The sequence below is a fragment of the Trichogramma pretiosum genome, unplaced genomic scaffold, assembly GCF_000599845.2.
Source record: "Trichogramma pretiosum strain Unisexual culture from Peru unplaced genomic scaffold, Tpre_2.0 scaffold82, whole genome shotgun sequence".
Lineage (NCBI taxonomy): Eukaryota > Metazoa > Arthropoda > Insecta > Hymenoptera > Trichogrammatidae > Trichogramma > Trichogramma pretiosum.
This window is the reverse complement of record NW_019640889.1, coordinates 300098-318961: the sequence shown is the minus strand read 5'-3', so window position 1 is coordinate 318961 and position 18864 is coordinate 300098. Positions and strand designations below refer to the sequence as shown.

Below are 18864 nucleotides of genomic sequence, written 5' to 3'. Positions count from 1 at the left end.
GCATATGCAATTTACACTTACAGGTCTAAAAATAGGTGAAGATCGTGAGTCACTCATGGGAAGTGGCAATCGTACATCTCGACTAAAAGTCGCGATAGAGAAGCACAAATTTATACGTGTGTTTATTTTTTTACCGTAAGAAAGAAGATAAGATCCGTATGATAGAAGTTTTATAATTCAATTTAATGAAAATCGATGCCACAGTTATAAGTTTGATTCAGTTCAATCTTCGGTTCGCACCTCGATTATCATCACATTGATTCATAGCGCATTTTACTTTTGAATAACACTTAATTATGATTAAAAATTTATCAACTCCTAAAATTCAAAAAAACTTTAATGTGAATTTTCGGAATCAAAAAACTAAATATTTTTTCGAAATAAAGTTACTGACAAACGCAACTAAAATCAAATAAAATATCTTGCTAAATAATTTAGATGAAACCCCTTTTGTCCAATACATGAAATGTATCAATTACAATGTTATAGTTAAGACTTTAGTTAAAGTAGATTTTTTATGTTTAAAAAATATTTATTACTTGAATAGTTTTTCAATATTCTATGACCTCTGAATGGTAACAAAATACTTAAATATCAACAAATCCCAGATATAAATACAATTGCAATAAATTAAAATGAAACATTTATTTACGATAAAAGGATTAATAAGAATTAAAAAAGTATACTGTTAAAAACATTTTAATTGCAAAAAAATAAAATTACAGTTTAGAATTTCATTCTATGAGGATACTGGCTGCTGCGCAGACCAAACATAGTAGCTAAGTAAGCAAACAGGGTCTTCTTTTCACTGTTTTTCTTAATTGCATCAATTACTAATTTATCAACCAGTTTCTGGTCAATTTTTTTCTGTTCACTCGGTTTGTATACTACTTTTTTTGTTGCAAATATATCTCCTTCTTCTTTCTTGGCCCGCTTTTCATGTACTCGCTTGAAATACTCATCATTGAGAGTTTGGGGAATTTTGACATCACTCAAATCAATTCTGGTGCTGGTAGCAATAACATAGTTTTGATGGATCCTTCTGAGTGGGCATCCATTAATTAAGAATGGTCCTGAAATTGATTTGGGTATAGTAGGATGGAGTTACATAATGTAAGTAAAATTATTTTGCAAAACTAAAATTTTACTTAGAAACTAACAGTTTTAATAATTAAAAATAAAACTAGGCATTTATGTTAGATTTTTTAAAAAGTAAGTTACAGAAACTAAATATTTACAAAAAAAATTACAACTTACCATTGACCAACAAGAGTCCACTTTTAAGAGATTTGAGAAAAACAACACGTTTTCCCTTGTGAGGACCAGCCAACAAAATAAGAATTGTACCTGGGAGGATGCTTGATCTTAAGTATCTTGTATGGTGTTTGAAACATTTTTTGGCTGGTCGCTTTTTGATTGCGTCAGCAGTTGGATAATTAGATTTCCTCTTTTTTACAAGAACAGTTCTAGTTTTTCCATTTTTTTCTCCTCCAACAATTTTTTCAACAGTAACTGGTTTCTTTGGAACTACCTAAATTTGAGTCAAATAGATACAATGATTTAAAATTCTTAAAATTTAACAATATATATAATGAATATGACTAATTCTATACCGTTTTAGGAGTTTTTTTATCTTGAAATTTCCACAATGCTTTTTTGTGGTATGTTCTGCTCCGACTAAAGCGGTAAACTCCATTGCCCAGATCATAGTTCCTTGGCTTTCCGACTTTCTTCACACTCTTGGTGTCAGTGTTTTCTGTTGGAGCCATTCTGATATAAAACCCTCTTCTCCTGTGTTTTTTTGGTTTCTGAAAATAAGGTATATTTTAATATTGAAATACAAATAAACACAAATAAAATAAAAATACAATAGTATCAAGTCTTCATAGTAATTTAAACAATTGAAGATTGTGTCAAGTTGATTCATTATAATTAAGATATGGAGTTTTACAAGTAAGACAGTAGAACATTTCAAAATTTAGCCCGAGTTGAATGGAATAAGAAAAATGCAAATGTTTCCTACATTCTCCATATAGTCTTGTGGTAGCAATGTTTTCAGTCTCTCTAAAATTTGATCAAAAGAATCTAATTTGACATACGTCATACATGGCTTAATTTTATCTGGGGAGGGATTGGGTTCAGAGGGATTATTGCTCATGATGATCGCACGAATGAATGTTATGATTTTGAAAACTACTGAAGGTAGTTTAGGGTGGATAAATGATAACAGATGTTTTCAAAATCGTGCATTGGTCAATCATGCAACTGCAACATTCAATAATCATATAGATTAATTATTTTCAAAACATCGGACATAAAAAACTTACCAAGAGACACGAAGTCGAACCGTTCTTCGCGAGGTTAGACTTTTGGATAGAAAACTCGTGGCGGCTAGAGACTGTAAACAACGCCACCTAGGCGAAAAATGTTCGCACCAAAATTCGCTCAAGTTTCATTTGATGATATCAAATTTGAATTGCAGTCTTCGAGACTCACCAGTCATTAAAATTGAAATTGAATTGATGTAACCGTTACAGAATTTTATTCAAGGTATTTTACACCAATATTACTTTATTGAAAATGTATCAATGTTCATTTTTTATTGTATAAAATACTCAAAAAATGCACAAACACAATTATTAACTTTAATACAAAATAAATGAAAAAAGTTACTTCTGTACTATCATTTTTTTGAATTTTTATTAATTTCTTAAGCTTGAACGAAAAAAATCAGTATTAGAACTTTTATTTTCAATCAAAATGTTTCAATTTGAGTCAACTAAATTTCCTACAATAAGCCAATTCTCTCCGTTACCAAGCAAGTTCTTTTATCTGTTAATCTGTATTTATATAAAAATACTTGTATTAGTCTGGTGTTCTACATTGTTTGATTAGTCGGAAAATTTTATAAGGCAATATCATTGTTGCTTAGAATTGCACCGTATATGATTTATTCATAAGGATAAGCATTAATGAAATTAAATTTCAATTGATAAATTTTGTTTAAATACATTGAGCTAAAAAAAAGAAGAAAATAAATATTAACACATTACATGAGAATTATGTAGTATATTGAATTAAATTCAAATTAATGCACTACTTAACAAAATTATCGCAACACAAAATTTCATCGAAATTTTGTGTTGCAATAAGTTTGTTGTGTAGTGTATTTTACAATTTATTCATTTTTATTCGATTTAAGAAAAATTTTATACTGAATTGAAATACTTTTAATCTTAAATTAATTTTTTTGTGGTGCCACTTTATTTTGCGTATCAGCTTTCGGTGTTGTCACCAAGACCTAATATAATTTGTAAGACCAGTCAATTTGTAACATTAGACTTATTGATACTTGTAAATGGATACGCCCAGTCGTGCATAGAAAGGGATAATATGATCAATAATTATTCAGGTATTTAGTTTCATCCTATTAAAATTATTTATTAAGTAGGGAATACCATTACGCCAAGGCATCGATGCTCGGCGTGCATGCGCACGTGACCATGAATCCATGTTTTATTGCTTTTTTTATGTATAAAATAAATTTAAGTTGCTCCTCTTCCTCGCGTACATATCATTGTCCAAATTAAGCGCAAAAAGTGCACTAATAAATTCGAGTGCCTTAGTTCCATCGTTTTATATTTTTGTCAGTCTACCAGTGCAGTTTTTGCGCTGGATCGACGATACATAATTTTCGTACATGAATATATTTCTCGGACTTGATGGAGACGATGTTGCTGGATGCGTGTACGCCTGTAGTGTTTACTTAGTAATTTCTAAAATCAATGATGCGGCGTTTATTTACACTCATTCATCTCGCGTGTACCAGTCTGATATACGCCGATCCACGAGAAAAAACTTGAGCTGCTGGATCTAATTTCCAAAAAAGACTTTCATGCGAGCGCACATGCCCACCACCACATGTTGGACAGCTCCAAATAGCTATTGCGAGAGATGTATTATATATTTTTCCTTATCTGCAGGATTTTCAAAAGTCATTATTTCCCCTACCATCGGGATCAGTGTTCAAAAATGTATCTTTCAATCAGCTGTACCAATAAAATGATCTCTCTCTCTCTCTTTCTCTGATGATGATGTGAAAGAGAGGTGGGTGTATAGCAGGGTGGGAGGAGGCAACGGCGACTTTTAGAAAGTTCTAAAATATCAGATCTGATCAGTGCTCTATGAGTGTAGTCGCACGTGTGAGAAGAAACAGGCAAGAAAAATGGTCGCACCGGTGGTGAACAATATAACCGATCAAAAGGGTGAGTAACAATTTGAATCTGCCAATTCGTAATTGTTATAATGAAGCTTCTCCTCGTGCTTCGAAATGGCATTTCTATGATTTGCACAAAGAATCGTTAGCACTTCTCAGGCGGTCGTACTAGTATACGCGTCACAGAATACGGATAAACAGCAACGTTATTTTATGACTGGATCTTGTTTTGATAAACTCAATCATGCCAACTTTGAACGTTTCACTTTTAATTTGCAGGGAGCAATGGACCGGCAGTACCCTTCGGGGAGGGACTTATCGACAATGCCACTCGTCGGAGGTCTAGAAATGACCAAATCTACACGGCATTGAGTTTCTTCCTTATCGGAGGGCTTTTAATTGCTTACTACATGTATCGTAAGTCACTATGCGACGCATACTTTAATCCTGATTTTCAAACTTTCTATGTGAATTTTAATAATCGTGAAATTTTGGGTAATTTTCAGTTCACCTGGAATATGTAACGCCGATATCACACCATCTTCCGCATGGAACCGGTACACTGATGAGACTACTCATGCACGCGTGAGCACATTGATTTATTACCTAAAGCATCGTCCCCAATAGAGGTCCAATTTAATTTTATGAATTCATTTCAGGATATTGCCGTCATGCCTTTATGCACTGGTCTTATTGGGAGTCACCAGGATCGTGATTTATGTGTGCTTTTTCGTACTGAGGCTATTCCCGATGCTGTCGGTGATGATGGACGTCACCGTAATCGCGTCCCTCGTAATCATAACTGCCTGGAGATTCTCCTCGACCGATGTGCTCAGGGGTTACGACGGGCCGATCATCGTCGGCTCGCTGGTGGCCGTGGCCTTGGTCTTCCAGCTGCCGGCGACTAAGCGCGCCGTGGCCATCGCCGCGCAGACCGTGCTGGCCTCGGCCAATCTGCCGGACTTCAGACTCCCGGTCTGCAAGGACGCCGTTTACGCTGCCTACGGGGCCTGGTACTGGACGCGGCCGCGACGAAACATACCGCACACGGAGATCAACGAGCATCTCCGCGCGGTTCGTCGCTTCAACTGGGGCACCATGGCGCTACCTCGCCTCGTCGTGGCCATCGGCGAGAGCCTCTTCAATACCGAGTCGGGCAATCGCTGCAGACGCTTCCGCAGCCTGATGCGCGAAGAGCCCTACATCATCGCCAGCGTGCAAGGCCACGACATCAGGACTGCGGCCGAACAGTTCGAGGCCAACGAGGATCGCCGAAACAAGTCCATGCCGAATCTGCGATCCTTGGGCGTGGAGCGTTTCGTAAGTCACGCGTTTTATTGCCAAGCAATTCACCATTTCGTTCGAGCTTTATTATACTAAACGAGCTTTTTCCCATTCACTTTGCAGATGATTACCACGATCTCTTGGATGATGATGATACGCATACTAATCGTATCGACTATCTACATCCAGATCACGTTTCTCTTATTAGGAACCACTGTCCTTTACAAAATGTTCATGTTCACACCGGTGCTACCTATTTTGGATGTGTGCTTATTTATGTACATCTACCATAGTAGATTCGTAAGAGGAGCCATGACGATCATCGAGTGCGCCAAGCAAGACATTCAGTTGAACGGCCTTGCTTTTGAGCACCTGACCCCGGAGATGAAGAAAGTTTTTGTGAAAGAAAACAGCATCTCCAATTGTTAAAGTGATTGATTTTAAATAGTTTTTTAAGGGATCAAAAGGATATCGATTGCAGTAAATTGATGTCTGTTTTTTTAATAGTTATTACTTTTAATTCTGTTATTATGTAACTATATATAACTGCGTTATAAATATGATGATTCACTACAATCGAAAATAATGCATAAGATAAATGTATGCAACACAAACAAACATTTTGACTGATCCTGTACTTAGTTATAATATATTACATTTATAATATAATTTAATTAATTATGAACTAAGCCAATTTACCTCGATAATTCTGTAGGTCAAACACAGTTTTTTTCTATTAACGAATCAGTTATTTGTGATAATTTGATTACTTAATTGTACACAAATATCGGCAGAATAAATGTCCACACGAGTGATCGTTACATCGACACTTTTAATACATTTGCAATAAAACTAATTATTAAGTATCTTTTTCGATTTTTTATCATAATATATTTTTTCCTACTAACATTGGTCAATTTTTCGTTCACTTTTTAATCACGTAGTCAAGCGTGCATATAGCATTATTTACCTCTGCAAAAAGCTCCAACAACGATGTGGTAATTTTTGCCGAACTTTTGCGATCGTTTGGCCATCTATAATAATGAAGCTTTAGTGCCCCTATGGCGAGCTGACAGATTTGCACTAGCCACTATTTTTCTGCAGTGTCAAAGAATCGTGGAAGACGTGACATAACCCTACAGACAAAGCTGTCAGTTTTTATACATTGCCTATACAAATAATGTAAATAAAAGTATTTTTATAAAAAAAATACAAGAATTTTTTAAACTGGAGTAGCCGCAAGAAAAGAGATGGACAACGAGAGACTTTTGGCCGCAAAAAAGAAGGTGAAAGTTGTCACATATTGTCAATTTATTTTCACACGTTGACAATTATTTTTAATGACTGTTGAATTTATGTAAAATGTATATTCGTTTAATAATTTCTCGTACGTATTTACATTAATTTTGACGTTTCAACAGCTGCGGGAGTATCAAATGAATAAACGTCAAGATCAAAGAAGAAAAGGGAGTGTAGGTAGTGACGGTGACCCAATAAAAGTGAATAATGATCAGGTTTTTAATTAATTGATTATTGATTTTCGCGTTCAACGATAAAAAATTCTTTCATCTATAATTATGATTTTACAAATTTTAGAGGTCCTCCGAAAATAGCACACCTGAAAAAAGTCAAGAGCTGTTTCAGTTTATGCAAACATATGTGGACTCAACAGAAAATAGCAATAAGGATTTAACTGATGCTAAATATTTTTTTGAATCTCCTCAATTCAATAAAGAATCAGACCAAAGCAAAAATTTTATAACATCTGAAGTGCAATTTGATGTAAATAATCAAAATAATTTAGAAACTAATCAAGTCATTAATGGAACATCACAGGTGCAACCTTTTGATGGTACCTTTCCTGATAATAGCAGAAGTAGTTCGACCAACTCGTCTCAATTAACGAATGAAAATGTAGAAAAAAATATGCAAGATGAGAATAACTCTACATTACCAGTGCAATTAACAGGAACAGCTATTAATGAACCTTACAGTACTTCTACCTCACTTCAAAAAGAACACTTACTCCAAATGGCTAATGATGTGGCTAATGTTTTGGAACATGACTTGGGAGCAAATGATTCTGTTAATTCATCCACTCATTATTCTGATTTGGAAGAAAAAAATCAATTTTTAACACAGTGTTTAGAAGAACAAAAAAGGATGGTCAATCAACTACATATTCAATTAGGACAATGTGTGAGTTACAATTTTCCAGAATTTTTTAAAATATTGTGTTTAGCTTGAATAATCATGGTAATCCTTTATTTATAGAGCACAAGAATATCTGAATTAGAAGCAATTGTTGCTACTAAAGAAGCACATTATGAAGGAATGCTGCTTAGAGAACTTGGACCCTTGAAAGAGCAAATCCAACTTGATGCACAAACCATTGGAATTTTAGTTGCTGAAAAAGCTGAGCTGACTGCTACTAATACCCAATTCCAGACTGTAATTCAACAAAAAACTGGTAATCCAAGTTGCTTTTTCAATTATAAAGTTTTATTCATAAAGTCTGAAAATGAACATGTCAATTAAATTTTATTTTTCAGATGATGTGAAAGAGTTATTTAGTAAATTCAAAGAATCACAGTATAAAATAAATAACTTGGAATCTGAATTAACAGCAGCTAAAAACAGTATTGAAAATATTTCTAGTATGTATGAACAATTACAAACCAATTACAAAGATCTGGATGAAAAAGCTTCACAGCTCAAGTAATAAATATTTATAATTTCTTTAAAAAATTTTTTTACAACATAATTAAAATAATATTTCTAAACTATAGGAAAGAAAACGAATCTTTTGAAATGGATAATTCTGAGCTAAAACAAAAGTTAAATTATAAATCTACAGAAGTATCCAATTTACAACAAGAATTACAAGAAAAATTAGCTCTTTTACAATTGAGTGAAATAAGATTAAATCAAGTAAATCGAATAATTTTACATGTTTAATTTTAGGGTTGAAATAATCATTATTTATTTTTCTCACTTAGTTGACCAATGCTCCACATGAAATGAGTTCTCTTGAAACTCAACATCAGACAACTAAAGCTCTAGAACAACAACTTTCTCAAATGAAACAAACATTAACAAGTTTAAGTGGTGAAAAAGATGAAGTGAGTAAAAACTATCAGAACTACATACAGCAACTAGATGAACGAAATGCAAAACTTGTTGCAGAAGTGAGTTAAATAATTACAAAGGTTCAAATAAATATCAAAAATAATTGAAAAAATTTAAATAAACAAACGGGTTTCAGCTTGAATCATCGAAAAAGCGAATCGTTGATTCTGAAATACGTGAGCAAAGTTACATTCAAAGACTATCTGAACTGGAACTTCATCTTCAAAAAGAAAAAGACAAGATACAAGCTGAAGAGAAAATATCGCAGCCATTTGAAGATCAGTCTGCAAAAATTGAAATGTTGACAAAAAGCATGGATAATCTTGTTTTAGAGCAAGAAAATTTACAATCATTAATGAATCAAAAGGTAAAATTTTATTAATTTATATATATTTTGATATTTAAGACCAGTTAATAATTTACAGGATAACGAAATTGAAATTTTGAAACGTGAACTTCAAGAATTACAAGAATTTAAAGAACGTAGTGTTGAAGCAACAAAATTAGCTACTGCCTTACAAAGTGAACAACTAGGAGCTTCCAGAGCAGTGTCTCAAAATCAACAACTAAAAAGTCAACTAGAAGAAATGCAAAATGCATTCATTAGTTTGGTAAATATATATTGTCATACAATTTTAATAGAATATTCCAATTTCCTGTACAAAGTTTAAATTAACAAAAACTTTACAGAGCAATACGAAATTAGACCTCACAGAACAATTACAAGCTGAAAGAACCATTGGTAAAAAATTAAATGCTCATCTCAATCATGTAGAAAAACAAATGGATGAATTGAAAGAAATATTAGCAGAAAAGGAAGCAACTTTGGTTAAATACGAAAAGGAGAAGTTGCAAGCTGCTCAAATTGAAGATCAAATTCAACATTATCAAGCCCAATCTCACAGCTCAACTACGCTGCAGCATGAGCTTCAAAAAGCAATGGTAACATTAAGAAATGAAAAATTATATAACATTCTTTTTGAGGTTTCAATATTTTTTTCAAATTTTTGTAGTTAATGATCGAAACACTTAAAAGTGAAAATAAGTTGTTACGACTGAAACTAGAGCCTGATCAAGAAGAAGGTGTAACTGAAATTGAAAGCTTGGAAGAAAATGCTACTGAAAATGAAACTGTAAATGAATCTGAAACGATTAAAAATTCCAATGATCAGAATGAATCATTAACTGAAAAGAATAATCAAGAAACTCCAAAAAATCAAACTGTGATATCAGAAGTTAAGGATAATATTAAATTAGCTGAATCATTTAAAAAACTGGAAAAGAAGTTTACAGAATCTATGAAAAAACTTGCCGATGTCGTGGATGAAAAACAAAAATTAGAGCATCTTGTTTTACAGCTACAAGGCGAAACTGAAACTATTGGTAATTTTCTATATGAGTTTTTTGAGTTATTATCCGAATAACAGGAATAACTTTGCAAATAAATTTTTAATTTTTTCAGGAGAATACGTTTCTTTATATCAAAAACAAAGAGCTGTTCTAAATGAAAAAGCAAAAGAACGCGAAAATACATTCCGAGTAGTGTTGGAGCAGCGCAATCAACAACAAGAACAATTGCATAAATTAAAATTGCTTGTTGCAGAGCTACTTAAATCGAATCGTAAAATGTCTGTACCAACTGCAACTGCTGCAGAAGAAAATTTAAATATTTCAGAATCAACTGGTATTCTTTCTTTTAATTGATATTTTTTTCTTATTTATTCGGATATTCAATTAATTTATTTGATTTCTAGGTGAGGAAATCGATCCAAATAAAATTAAAATTATCGAAGGACAATTAAATAAAGTTGACATGTCGAGTAATCTACCAGATGATACAACGTCTCAGATAATGGATCTTTTGACCGAAATAAAAGACTGTAATACATGTGTTCTTGAACCGAATTTCCAACCATGTCCATGTTGTTCTGGAAAATTAATAACAGTTTAGCAATTATTAGATCATACAATCTGTTTTAATGTTTATAAAATGTTTATTAATGATTGTATTATAAAAAGAGTGTACAGAAGCGTCACAAATATTGTAATAATTGTACATAGGAACCTTAACAACTTTGTTTATTGTTATTGATGTAATATTAATTTAAAAACTGCTTAAATAACACATATAGATAAAAAAATCTTGTCATTTACAAAGGTAAAATCATGTTTTCTTTGCATTTTATTTAATCATGCTTTTTAGATTTTAAAAAACAAAATATATATACATATAGATAAATTTAATGAAACTTGTATATTGTTGGTATAATAAAATATACTACAACATTTTATCCAAAACCAAACTCGTTTATTTTATCATTGATTTACTAATCAAAAGTAAATACAGGTAAAAACAACAGTGAACTACAATAAATCAGATTTATTTTCAAGCTATAATAAATACAAGTAGTACTTTCAAACAGTTTTCTAAAACTAATCCAACAGACACGAGTTATAACTATTTTTTACTTAAATTTATCATCAGTCAATGCAAAATTATTCTATATCTCTAAATAAGTATAGCATAAAATATTATTAATCGTCTATTACAAATTAAAATAATGTTTAAAAAGTTTTATAGTAAAATTGATTGAGCTGCGTAGCAGTCCAGATAATTAAAAAATCACATTCCATTTCTTCTAATGCGTTTAGAAGAAACAGATTAATACTTGAGTCATTAAAAATATCATAAAATCGTTAATAGTACAGACTTAATAATTTATGCTTTTTACATTGTAATGTTAAATTTTTTCCGGAAACGATATGTTAGGTATTGATACATCGGCACTTTCATTGTGTACAACATTAACAGAACGAATACTAGCTAGGGTCGATATAGTGCTGTCCGAGCCGTTAAAGGAATTTTTTTCATTGTTTGAGTTCACTGTTTCAACTTGACGAGTGGAATGAATTGATTCTACGACGCGATTCGAGTGAATTGATTCCATTCCGCGATTGGAATAAATCGATTCAAATTGGTGATTTGAATGAACAGATTTTTCGGTAGTGTAACAACCATTCGAATTCAATTGATTATTTGATTGAACGGATCTGCGATCAGAACGTGTAGAATGATGAGAAACATTTGGGTTCAACGGATGATTCGGGTGATTAAAGTTGATCCCATGTTCAGAAGGATTAGATCTTTTTACAGAATAGTTCGATGTATTTGAATTATTACTGCCTAATTTTCTGTTGGGTGTAGAACATCTTCCTTTGACTAGAATTGAGCGGTCAGTACTCATGTTAGTGTGCTTAATCGATATGGAAGATACGTCACTAATTTCAGGTATTTCTATTATCGAGCCATCTTGCTGTTTTTTGAACGGAGAAACCAAGCGAGTCCCTGTGTTCACGGGTGTCCCTTCAGAACTTGATGAAGAACCAAGAGCACTCGCTTCTCTTGTTTTCTTCAGAGTTGAGGCAGCCCAGAACAAACCAACTTGTTTCAGACCTTCTTCCATCTCTTCAGGTTCGGATGGACACTTTACACGGTTGCGATCGGAAGAATGCGAAGACGTTATTTCAGATACTCCAGACAAACCAGACATGTTTCTGGAGTTCGAATTGCTGAAATTTCCGTCTCTACTATTATTGGAATTTAACGCAGGTGTTGTACTCTTAGATTTACTTTCCTCGCAGATGTCACTGATGATCAAATCGTCGATATTTTCATCCGGAAGCGAATACATGGAAATTTGACTGATGCGTTCATATCCGTCGTTGTTGTCTTGACTCTGTTGCAATTCTATGACCATATCAGGCAAAGTATGCATCGAATCCGATGAAGCCTTTTTCAATTTGTCCAAAGATTCAATTGATTTCTCCATTGACTTATCCATGTTTTTAACTAAGGTTGATTTAGCAAAGGCAGATAATTTGTTGAAGTGTTGTTGTGGCTGTTGTGTTTGTTGTTGCTTTTGTTGTTGTTTTTGTTGTTGGTGTTGTTGTTGTGGAGATCGCAACGCCGGGAAGGGAGCAACGTGCACTGATGGTTTTAACTTAGGAATTTTGAATGGATCGCTTGTACTCTTTGAAGGGGATGAAGCAGTAGACTGAGTCTCTTCTGTACCAGCTATTTTTCGACGGCACTTGGTGGATGGGCTTCGGGTGCTTACTTGACTCTTGTTTTGCGTGTTGGGAGTATCGAATTCAACGATAGTCGATAATTCATGGGCAGGTGAAGCAAAAACTTCTGGTCTGTAAAAGAAAATGTGAAATAAAAAATAACATCATTGATAACTAACAATAATAAAATAATATAAACCATACTTGAACGGTCTACTAATGAGAGTAACTGGAGGCCTGGACCTTTCCGTATTGTTGCTTGTGCTTATATTGCGATTGATTTTCGGTATACCAGCGAGGAACGGTTCATACTCCGAATTAAGTACCTAAAAGAAAATTAATGATTTAATCTGAATAATATCATTTGATTAAACTCCGTCATCAATTTATACAAATCACTCACGTTCGAATTATCTGACAAATTATTTTGTCTTAGGTCTTGGTTAGACGGTGAATTACTGTCTTGATTGCTCAGGTCTCTCACGGGTGTCTCCTTGATTACAGGTTCTACCTCGGCATTTCCCTGACTTGAATGTTTCGAGGGAGAAACATCAGATTTGGATTTAATGCTATTTGGCGTAGATTTATTAATGCTTTTACTTTGTTCTAAAATCTCTTTCGACAGCATTTTCACCACCGGATCTCCGTTATTTGGATCCGCTGAAGATCTCGTCGGTTCCGGGCTCTTGTTTCTCGACTGTTGTCGCAGCAATGAAAGATCGACATTAACGCGCTCATCCTTTAGTATTTTCGGCTTAGCTGGGGATTTTGACGAATTAACGATTGTTTGATCTTCTTCATCGTCACTTATAATTATTGTACTATCTTTAGAAAGTTCGATTGTACTGTTTGACGAGTGATCAGTAGTTGGCACTGTTCGGGGTGTTTCCTGCATGCTCTTTCCAACGATTTTCCTTTCGGTTTCAGTGAAGGTCTTTTTGAGTGCTGAGTGGACTGTTTCAATTTTTTTCATCAGTTCACTACTTTTTCCCGTCTGCGATGATGTTTGTGAACGCTGCTGATGAAGCTGCTGAGATCGCTGTGAGGTTCTACTCGATTGCGAGAAACCTGCAACTGGGGCTGAATGATCGTGTAAAGATTCTGCTGAAAACTCCATATCTGAAAAGAAATATTTCAAGTTGTGAAATCCGTTAAATAAGTTGACTCGTTAAAATTTAATTTAATTCCTACCTTTCTTTTCTTTGCGAAGAGTTGTAATGAGATCTGTTAGAGATTCGATTCTTTTATGGCATGTATATTGCAGCTTGTCATACTCTTTCAATATTTCTGGGCCATGATTTAACGCATAATTTAGAGCATCGTCAACTTGATCGTGAAGCAATTTACACGTTGGGTTTTTACATTGGCACGTATTTTCACTGGGTGCTTTTTCTCTAGCAGAAACTGTAGCAGCAGCGTCTCCTTTTGTACTCATCATATATAAAAGTTTTAGACTCTCCGGCATGGGCGATGGCTCTGGGGTGACTCTTCTTTTCAAGCTACCATTTGCATCCAACATGTCATTTATTGAAGTACTGTGATTGTTGGCCGATTGATCAATATACATTCCAGGTGTAGTTTGAGGTGGACTTGCGTAAATAGTCGACCCGTCCGAAATGTCTTGTCGCCTATTCATATACTTTTGAGCAGCCACCGTTTCGATTCTACAGTATAAACGTTTACTACCGTTGCTATCAGAGCAAAGTAGAGAAGAAGTGTCAGTAGTCGTAGTACTCGAATCAATCGACACCTGCGTGAATTGGTGTCTATATTCGCGCTCTTCTTGTAAAGACTTGCGCGATTTCTTTGGACTGTTTGGTACCGATTTCGATTGCTTCTTCACTGGAGACTGCATCCGACTACCGGGCAGCGAACGCGATTTTGAACTCGTAGGTAAATACGGAAACAGTTTACCAGCCAACTTAGCTTTTTTCGACGCGGACAATTTTTCTTTAGTTTTAACTGTAGATGTACCAGTACTGGTGCTCTTTGTTTTCGGCGGTGGCATTTCGGTGTTTGTCGAGGTAGATTTATTTTTGACCGAGTTTTCCTTATCATGCTTACTTTTACGTGGATCGGACGCTTTTTGGACCCTTGATCTCACGATGATTTCTTTTTTCTCCGGGTCAATAACGTATCCGTCGACTTCAAATACACCTTTGACGGGATCATACGTCAACTGGAACGACTTGCTTTTTTGCTTTTCAACACTAGCTGAACTCACGGTACTGGTACTTTTCGATATTTTAACCGAACTGTCGCGAGTTTTAGGAACGACAGTAATTTCTTTATTATTGACATCGATTACCATATCGGTAGTAGTGGAAGATGTACTGCTGGTGCTACTGTCGTTACCGCTATCTGCTGCAGCAGCATTCGATACAATCTTTACGGTTGGCTCAATCACTCGTTTCTTAACTGGTTGGCGAACTTTTTTGCAAGACTTGTTTGATTCAAGCTCAACTTGTACTTGCTGATCTTGCATCGAAACAGTGCTCTCTGTTCTGGAAGATTTTTGACTGCAAGTTGAAGTTTTAGTTCTGAATATTTTCTTTGGCGGTCGAACGGCGTCATCGCGCGACAAGTTTATCATTTGAATCTCTGATTGATCGTGATGATGCGACGAATGACAACACTCCACCTTTTCCTGACTCGATGAAGACGTCATCGAAGATGGCACTTGAGGTTTATGTTGTTGATGTTGATGTTGTTGATATTGATGATGGAAAGTGCATGTTTGCGGTTGTTCAACTGGTTGTTTGTAGGGTTCAGTTTGTTCATTTGCGAACAATGGCTTTCGACTAGCTTGGAGTATACTGTCCGGTAAACTAGCTCCGTAATCTTGTAATATGTTACGTTTTAGCTGATCGATCTTTATCAAAGCCTTGATGACATTTCTCTCGTCAAAAGCTTCGACATTAGTGACATCGTTGTAACTTTCATCTGTATAATCATCGTTATCGTCGTTACGCGCACTAGGATTTCGGGTAAACGGAGCTTCTGACCAAGTATTAACTGGTGTGGGTTTATCGTGTATATAATCACGCGGAGTGATCGTTATTGGTCGCTCGGTCTGGCTATCGAGATTCATTCCAGCATTTCGTGATGTTCGTAAAATTTCTTGAAGGGCGCGATCCATTTTCTTTTGACGCTTAGTTTCATCTTTAATTTTTTTCGATGGCTGAGGTAGTGGCTGTAATTTCGTGATAAATAATATAAATTTTACATTATTTTTTGAATATTTTTACAAAATAAGTTACTCACTGCATTGTTTAAAAGTTCGGCAGTTTTAAACTTTTTAGATTCTTTTTCAAGCCGATCAAGATATTTCAATAATTCCTTGTAATCTCGGGCGATATTTTCTCGAGCTATGGCATCTTCACTACGTTTTTTAGTCAAATCTTTGCGCTTTTCAATTACTTCGGAGTTTCGACTTTCGGTTTTTCTCAATTCTTGAGCTAATTTCTCGGCTCTAGGCTAATATTTGATTTATTTCATTATAATAATTACATAAATTTTTCATTTCAAATGTAAGCCATATTTACCTTATTTTTATCGTTCACTTTTTCTACCAAGTCTGACGGGTGATCATAAGATTTGTTTTGTCGAGTTTTATAGTTATACATATCAACAGTAGACTTGGTTGATGATGGAGGTTTGAGTAGATTTGGTTTACGAGTTGATGTTTTTATTAAAACATTATCTGAGAAATATGACGAATCTTCACTATTCGTAGATGAAAATACAGTTGATGTACTGCTAAGTTCAGATGAACTATGGCCAAGATTATTACTTTGTTTATTATACCTAAAATAATCATATATTTGGAAGTGGTGATTTAGGACTGGTAATAAAGTTTTGAAAGAATACAATTGTGTAGTGGAAGATTAATAGTAAGATATGTAATCATAAAAGCATCAATTATTTACCTCAAGAGATTTTCAGGTTTTTCAGATGATTGGCTTGTCGTAGGCACAATTTTTCTGGGTTCATTATCATCTGACTCCAGTAAACTATCACGACTTTTGTCTTTCATAGAATCTAAAATTGTTTTCGGAACATCAGGCTCATTATTTGGAATTTTTTTATCAATATTTTTCCTACAAGAATCAGATGGCACAGTGGTGATATTATCATTATTTATTGTTACTGATACTCGGGGCACATTCTTGGATACCTAGAAAATTTTTTTTTAGTAATGATTTGAGATCATTTAAAACATGTATTTCCTTGAACTACCTTAGAAGATTTAGATTTTTTCACAGGTGACTTTTTTGGAACAACACACTTTGGTTTCTTCTTTAAACACACAGGAGGAACTGTTTTGTTGACAAAATTATTATCGGATGATTCTGCATGTTCTTCAAGGCTATGTGCTTTTTGTGCTAAGCGAGCAACCATACTGGATCGCTCATTCTCTAATTCACGAGCTTTCCTTAATCGCTCTGGCACCTTATGAATAGCAGCTTGTGCCTGCAGTATGAAATAAGACAGATATCATAATCATCATCATATATAAACTGTTAAATGATTTATAAGTACAGGTAGTTTACATTTTTAGCCTCTCTCAACTTTCTAGCAGCCTCAGCTCCTCTTTCCTTAGCTCGCAATCGATTTCTTTCATCTTCAGCCCGACGTATGGCTTCGACATCAGGCTGTCTGGCTGCATTTTCATGAGCATAACCGATAAACTCGCTTTCAGGGCAACGCCGTCGTACCTCCTGTAGTTTTCTGTCGCGTTCACGAGCAGTCAGCTCATTGTGGTCGTCATCGGCCAAGCGACGATGCGATTCTCTCTCGGCGAGCTTCACTCGTTCAAGTAAATTTCTCGAAAATATTTTATTTTGTTCTTGAACCTTGATATTGTTGAAAAATGATAAGAATTATTATCTTTTTCTTCTTTATCTAAAAAAAGATGGATCACCAAATGAGTGCATCGATACCAACCTGCTCTAGTCTCAGCTTTTTGCGTTGATCTCTGTCGTACTTCTTGATCTTGTCAAGATCCGAGAGTATCATCTTGCCCTTCCTGATACTTATAGGATTACCCTTGACGGTAACGTTAATCGACATTTTGAGCAAGAGCTATATACACTTGGGTTATTTTAATACTGTAACTAATGAACAACGACACAGCATTTGCACTGCATTTGCTAAATCAACGCGCACTTGCAGGCTATATCAATGTGTATACAAAACTGAATTGGCATGATAATGTAAATGCGGTCAGGAGGCAGTGTTTACACGTAGTATGCGTGTGTGTATATACTATACATCAATGGTGAATATCTTCCGCGCGCACTACAACCTAGAAAAATTCAAGCGGGACCCGCAACGGTTGAACCCAAACAAACGGACCAATCGCGACGTGCTGACATTCAATCCGGCCGGCGTCTCATATCGTTGGCGGCTTGGCGCTCTGGTTCAGCGGCATTTGCCGAATGCTGCTGCCCCCCCGCGTGCACGTGCCAAATTTACGAACCCTGTCACGGACTGATATCGAATGGAATCAAGGGAGGTCGATGAAAAAGAAAAAATGCATTTTCTATTTAACATTATATTCATATTTATTTGTAATCATATGCATATATTATGTATACGTAATAATTAATAAAATATAATGTTCATAATGACAATAATCATATGCGCGTCTACAATATAATTCATATATTTTAATTTTTTTCTTTTATTATCTCGCTTTCAAATAATTTTTATATTTTGTCCGTCCGGCATCTTTCTTGTCGTCGATTTCGATTGAGGGGTATTTTCTTGTCGTTTTTTTTACGTTTTTTATTTAATTTTTTTCTTGCAAACAATTTCGTTGCTGTTTATTGCTACACATGCACTCGTCGAAGTGAGCGTGTGCATAGCTCAAGAGAGAGAGAGAATATTTTCATCATCGATCAAATGATTTTTGTATTACAGAATTCGACGACAAGGACGATGCCCTGCTTCGTGTATTAATATTTAATTTTTTATAATCAATCTCTCTGGTAAACTTTTTTTTTTAATCAATTAATCTTCCATTTTTCATTCGTTATTATTTTTGGTTTGATTTTTATTCCTTTTTTTTTTTTTTTTTTAATAAAAATGAGACTATTTTTGGTTTCTCGAGTTATACGGATTTGTTTGCGTTTCACAATGGTTTCTCGTCGTGAACGCAAGAG

The 18864-nt window shown here is 34.6% G+C and overlaps 4 protein-coding genes across 4 annotated transcripts; 2 read left to right on the top strand and 2 right to left on the bottom strand.

The window, feature by feature from the left end:
* Nucleotides 1-683: 683 nt before the first annotated feature.
* LOC106650003 (60S ribosomal protein L6-like) lies at nucleotides 684-2402 on the bottom strand. Its single transcript, XM_014367766.2, has 4 exons — nucleotides 2328-2402; nucleotides 1614-1808; nucleotides 1258-1531; nucleotides 684-1073 (listed from the first exon to the last, which is right to left on the bottom strand). The coding sequence occupies exons 2-4, from the start codon at nucleotides 1767-1769 to the stop codon at nucleotides 727-729; spliced, it is 777 nt and encodes a 258-aa protein (XP_014223252.1). The 5' UTR covers nucleotides 1770-1808; nucleotides 2328-2402; the 3' UTR covers nucleotides 684-726.
* A 1674-nt stretch (nucleotides 2403-4076) lies between these two features.
* Nucleotides 4077-6298, top strand: LOC106649952. Its single transcript, XM_023457650.1, has 5 exons — nucleotides 4077-4265; nucleotides 4496-4633; nucleotides 4723-4801; nucleotides 4876-5536; nucleotides 5624-6298. Exons 1-5 carry the CDS (start codon nucleotides 4226-4228, stop codon nucleotides 5927-5929), a joined length of 1224 nt encoding a protein of 407 aa, XP_023313418.1. The 5' UTR covers nucleotides 4077-4225; the 3' UTR covers nucleotides 5930-6298.
* Nucleotides 6299-6577: 279 nt separating this feature from the next.
* Nucleotides 6578-10782, top strand: LOC106650020 (golgin subfamily A member 2). The gene is made up of 13 exons (XM_014367792.2): nucleotides 6578-6786; nucleotides 6922-7014; nucleotides 7097-7699; nucleotides 7775-7970; nucleotides 8053-8218; nucleotides 8290-8431; nucleotides 8500-8688; nucleotides 8766-8996; nucleotides 9055-9240; nucleotides 9320-9571; nucleotides 9643-10012; nucleotides 10092-10313; nucleotides 10384-10782. The coding sequence occupies exons 1-13, from the start codon at nucleotides 6751-6753 to the stop codon at nucleotides 10578-10580; spliced, it is 2883 nt and encodes a 960-aa protein (XP_014223278.1). The 5' UTR covers nucleotides 6578-6750; the 3' UTR covers nucleotides 10581-10782.
* A 212-nt stretch (nucleotides 10783-10994) lies between these two features.
* Nucleotides 10995-18231, bottom strand: LOC106650218. The gene is made up of 10 exons (XM_014368136.2): nucleotides 17645-18231; nucleotides 17251-17553; nucleotides 16937-17170; nucleotides 16627-16874; nucleotides 16243-16504; nucleotides 15962-16174; nucleotides 13889-15890; nucleotides 13101-13816; nucleotides 12902-13023; nucleotides 10995-12829 (listed from the first exon to the last, which is right to left on the bottom strand). Exons 1-10 carry the CDS (start codon nucleotides 17768-17770, stop codon nucleotides 11371-11373), a joined length of 5685 nt encoding a protein of 1894 aa, XP_014223622.1. The 5' UTR covers nucleotides 17771-18231; the 3' UTR covers nucleotides 10995-11370.
* Between the last annotated feature and the right edge of the window lie 633 nt (nucleotides 18232-18864).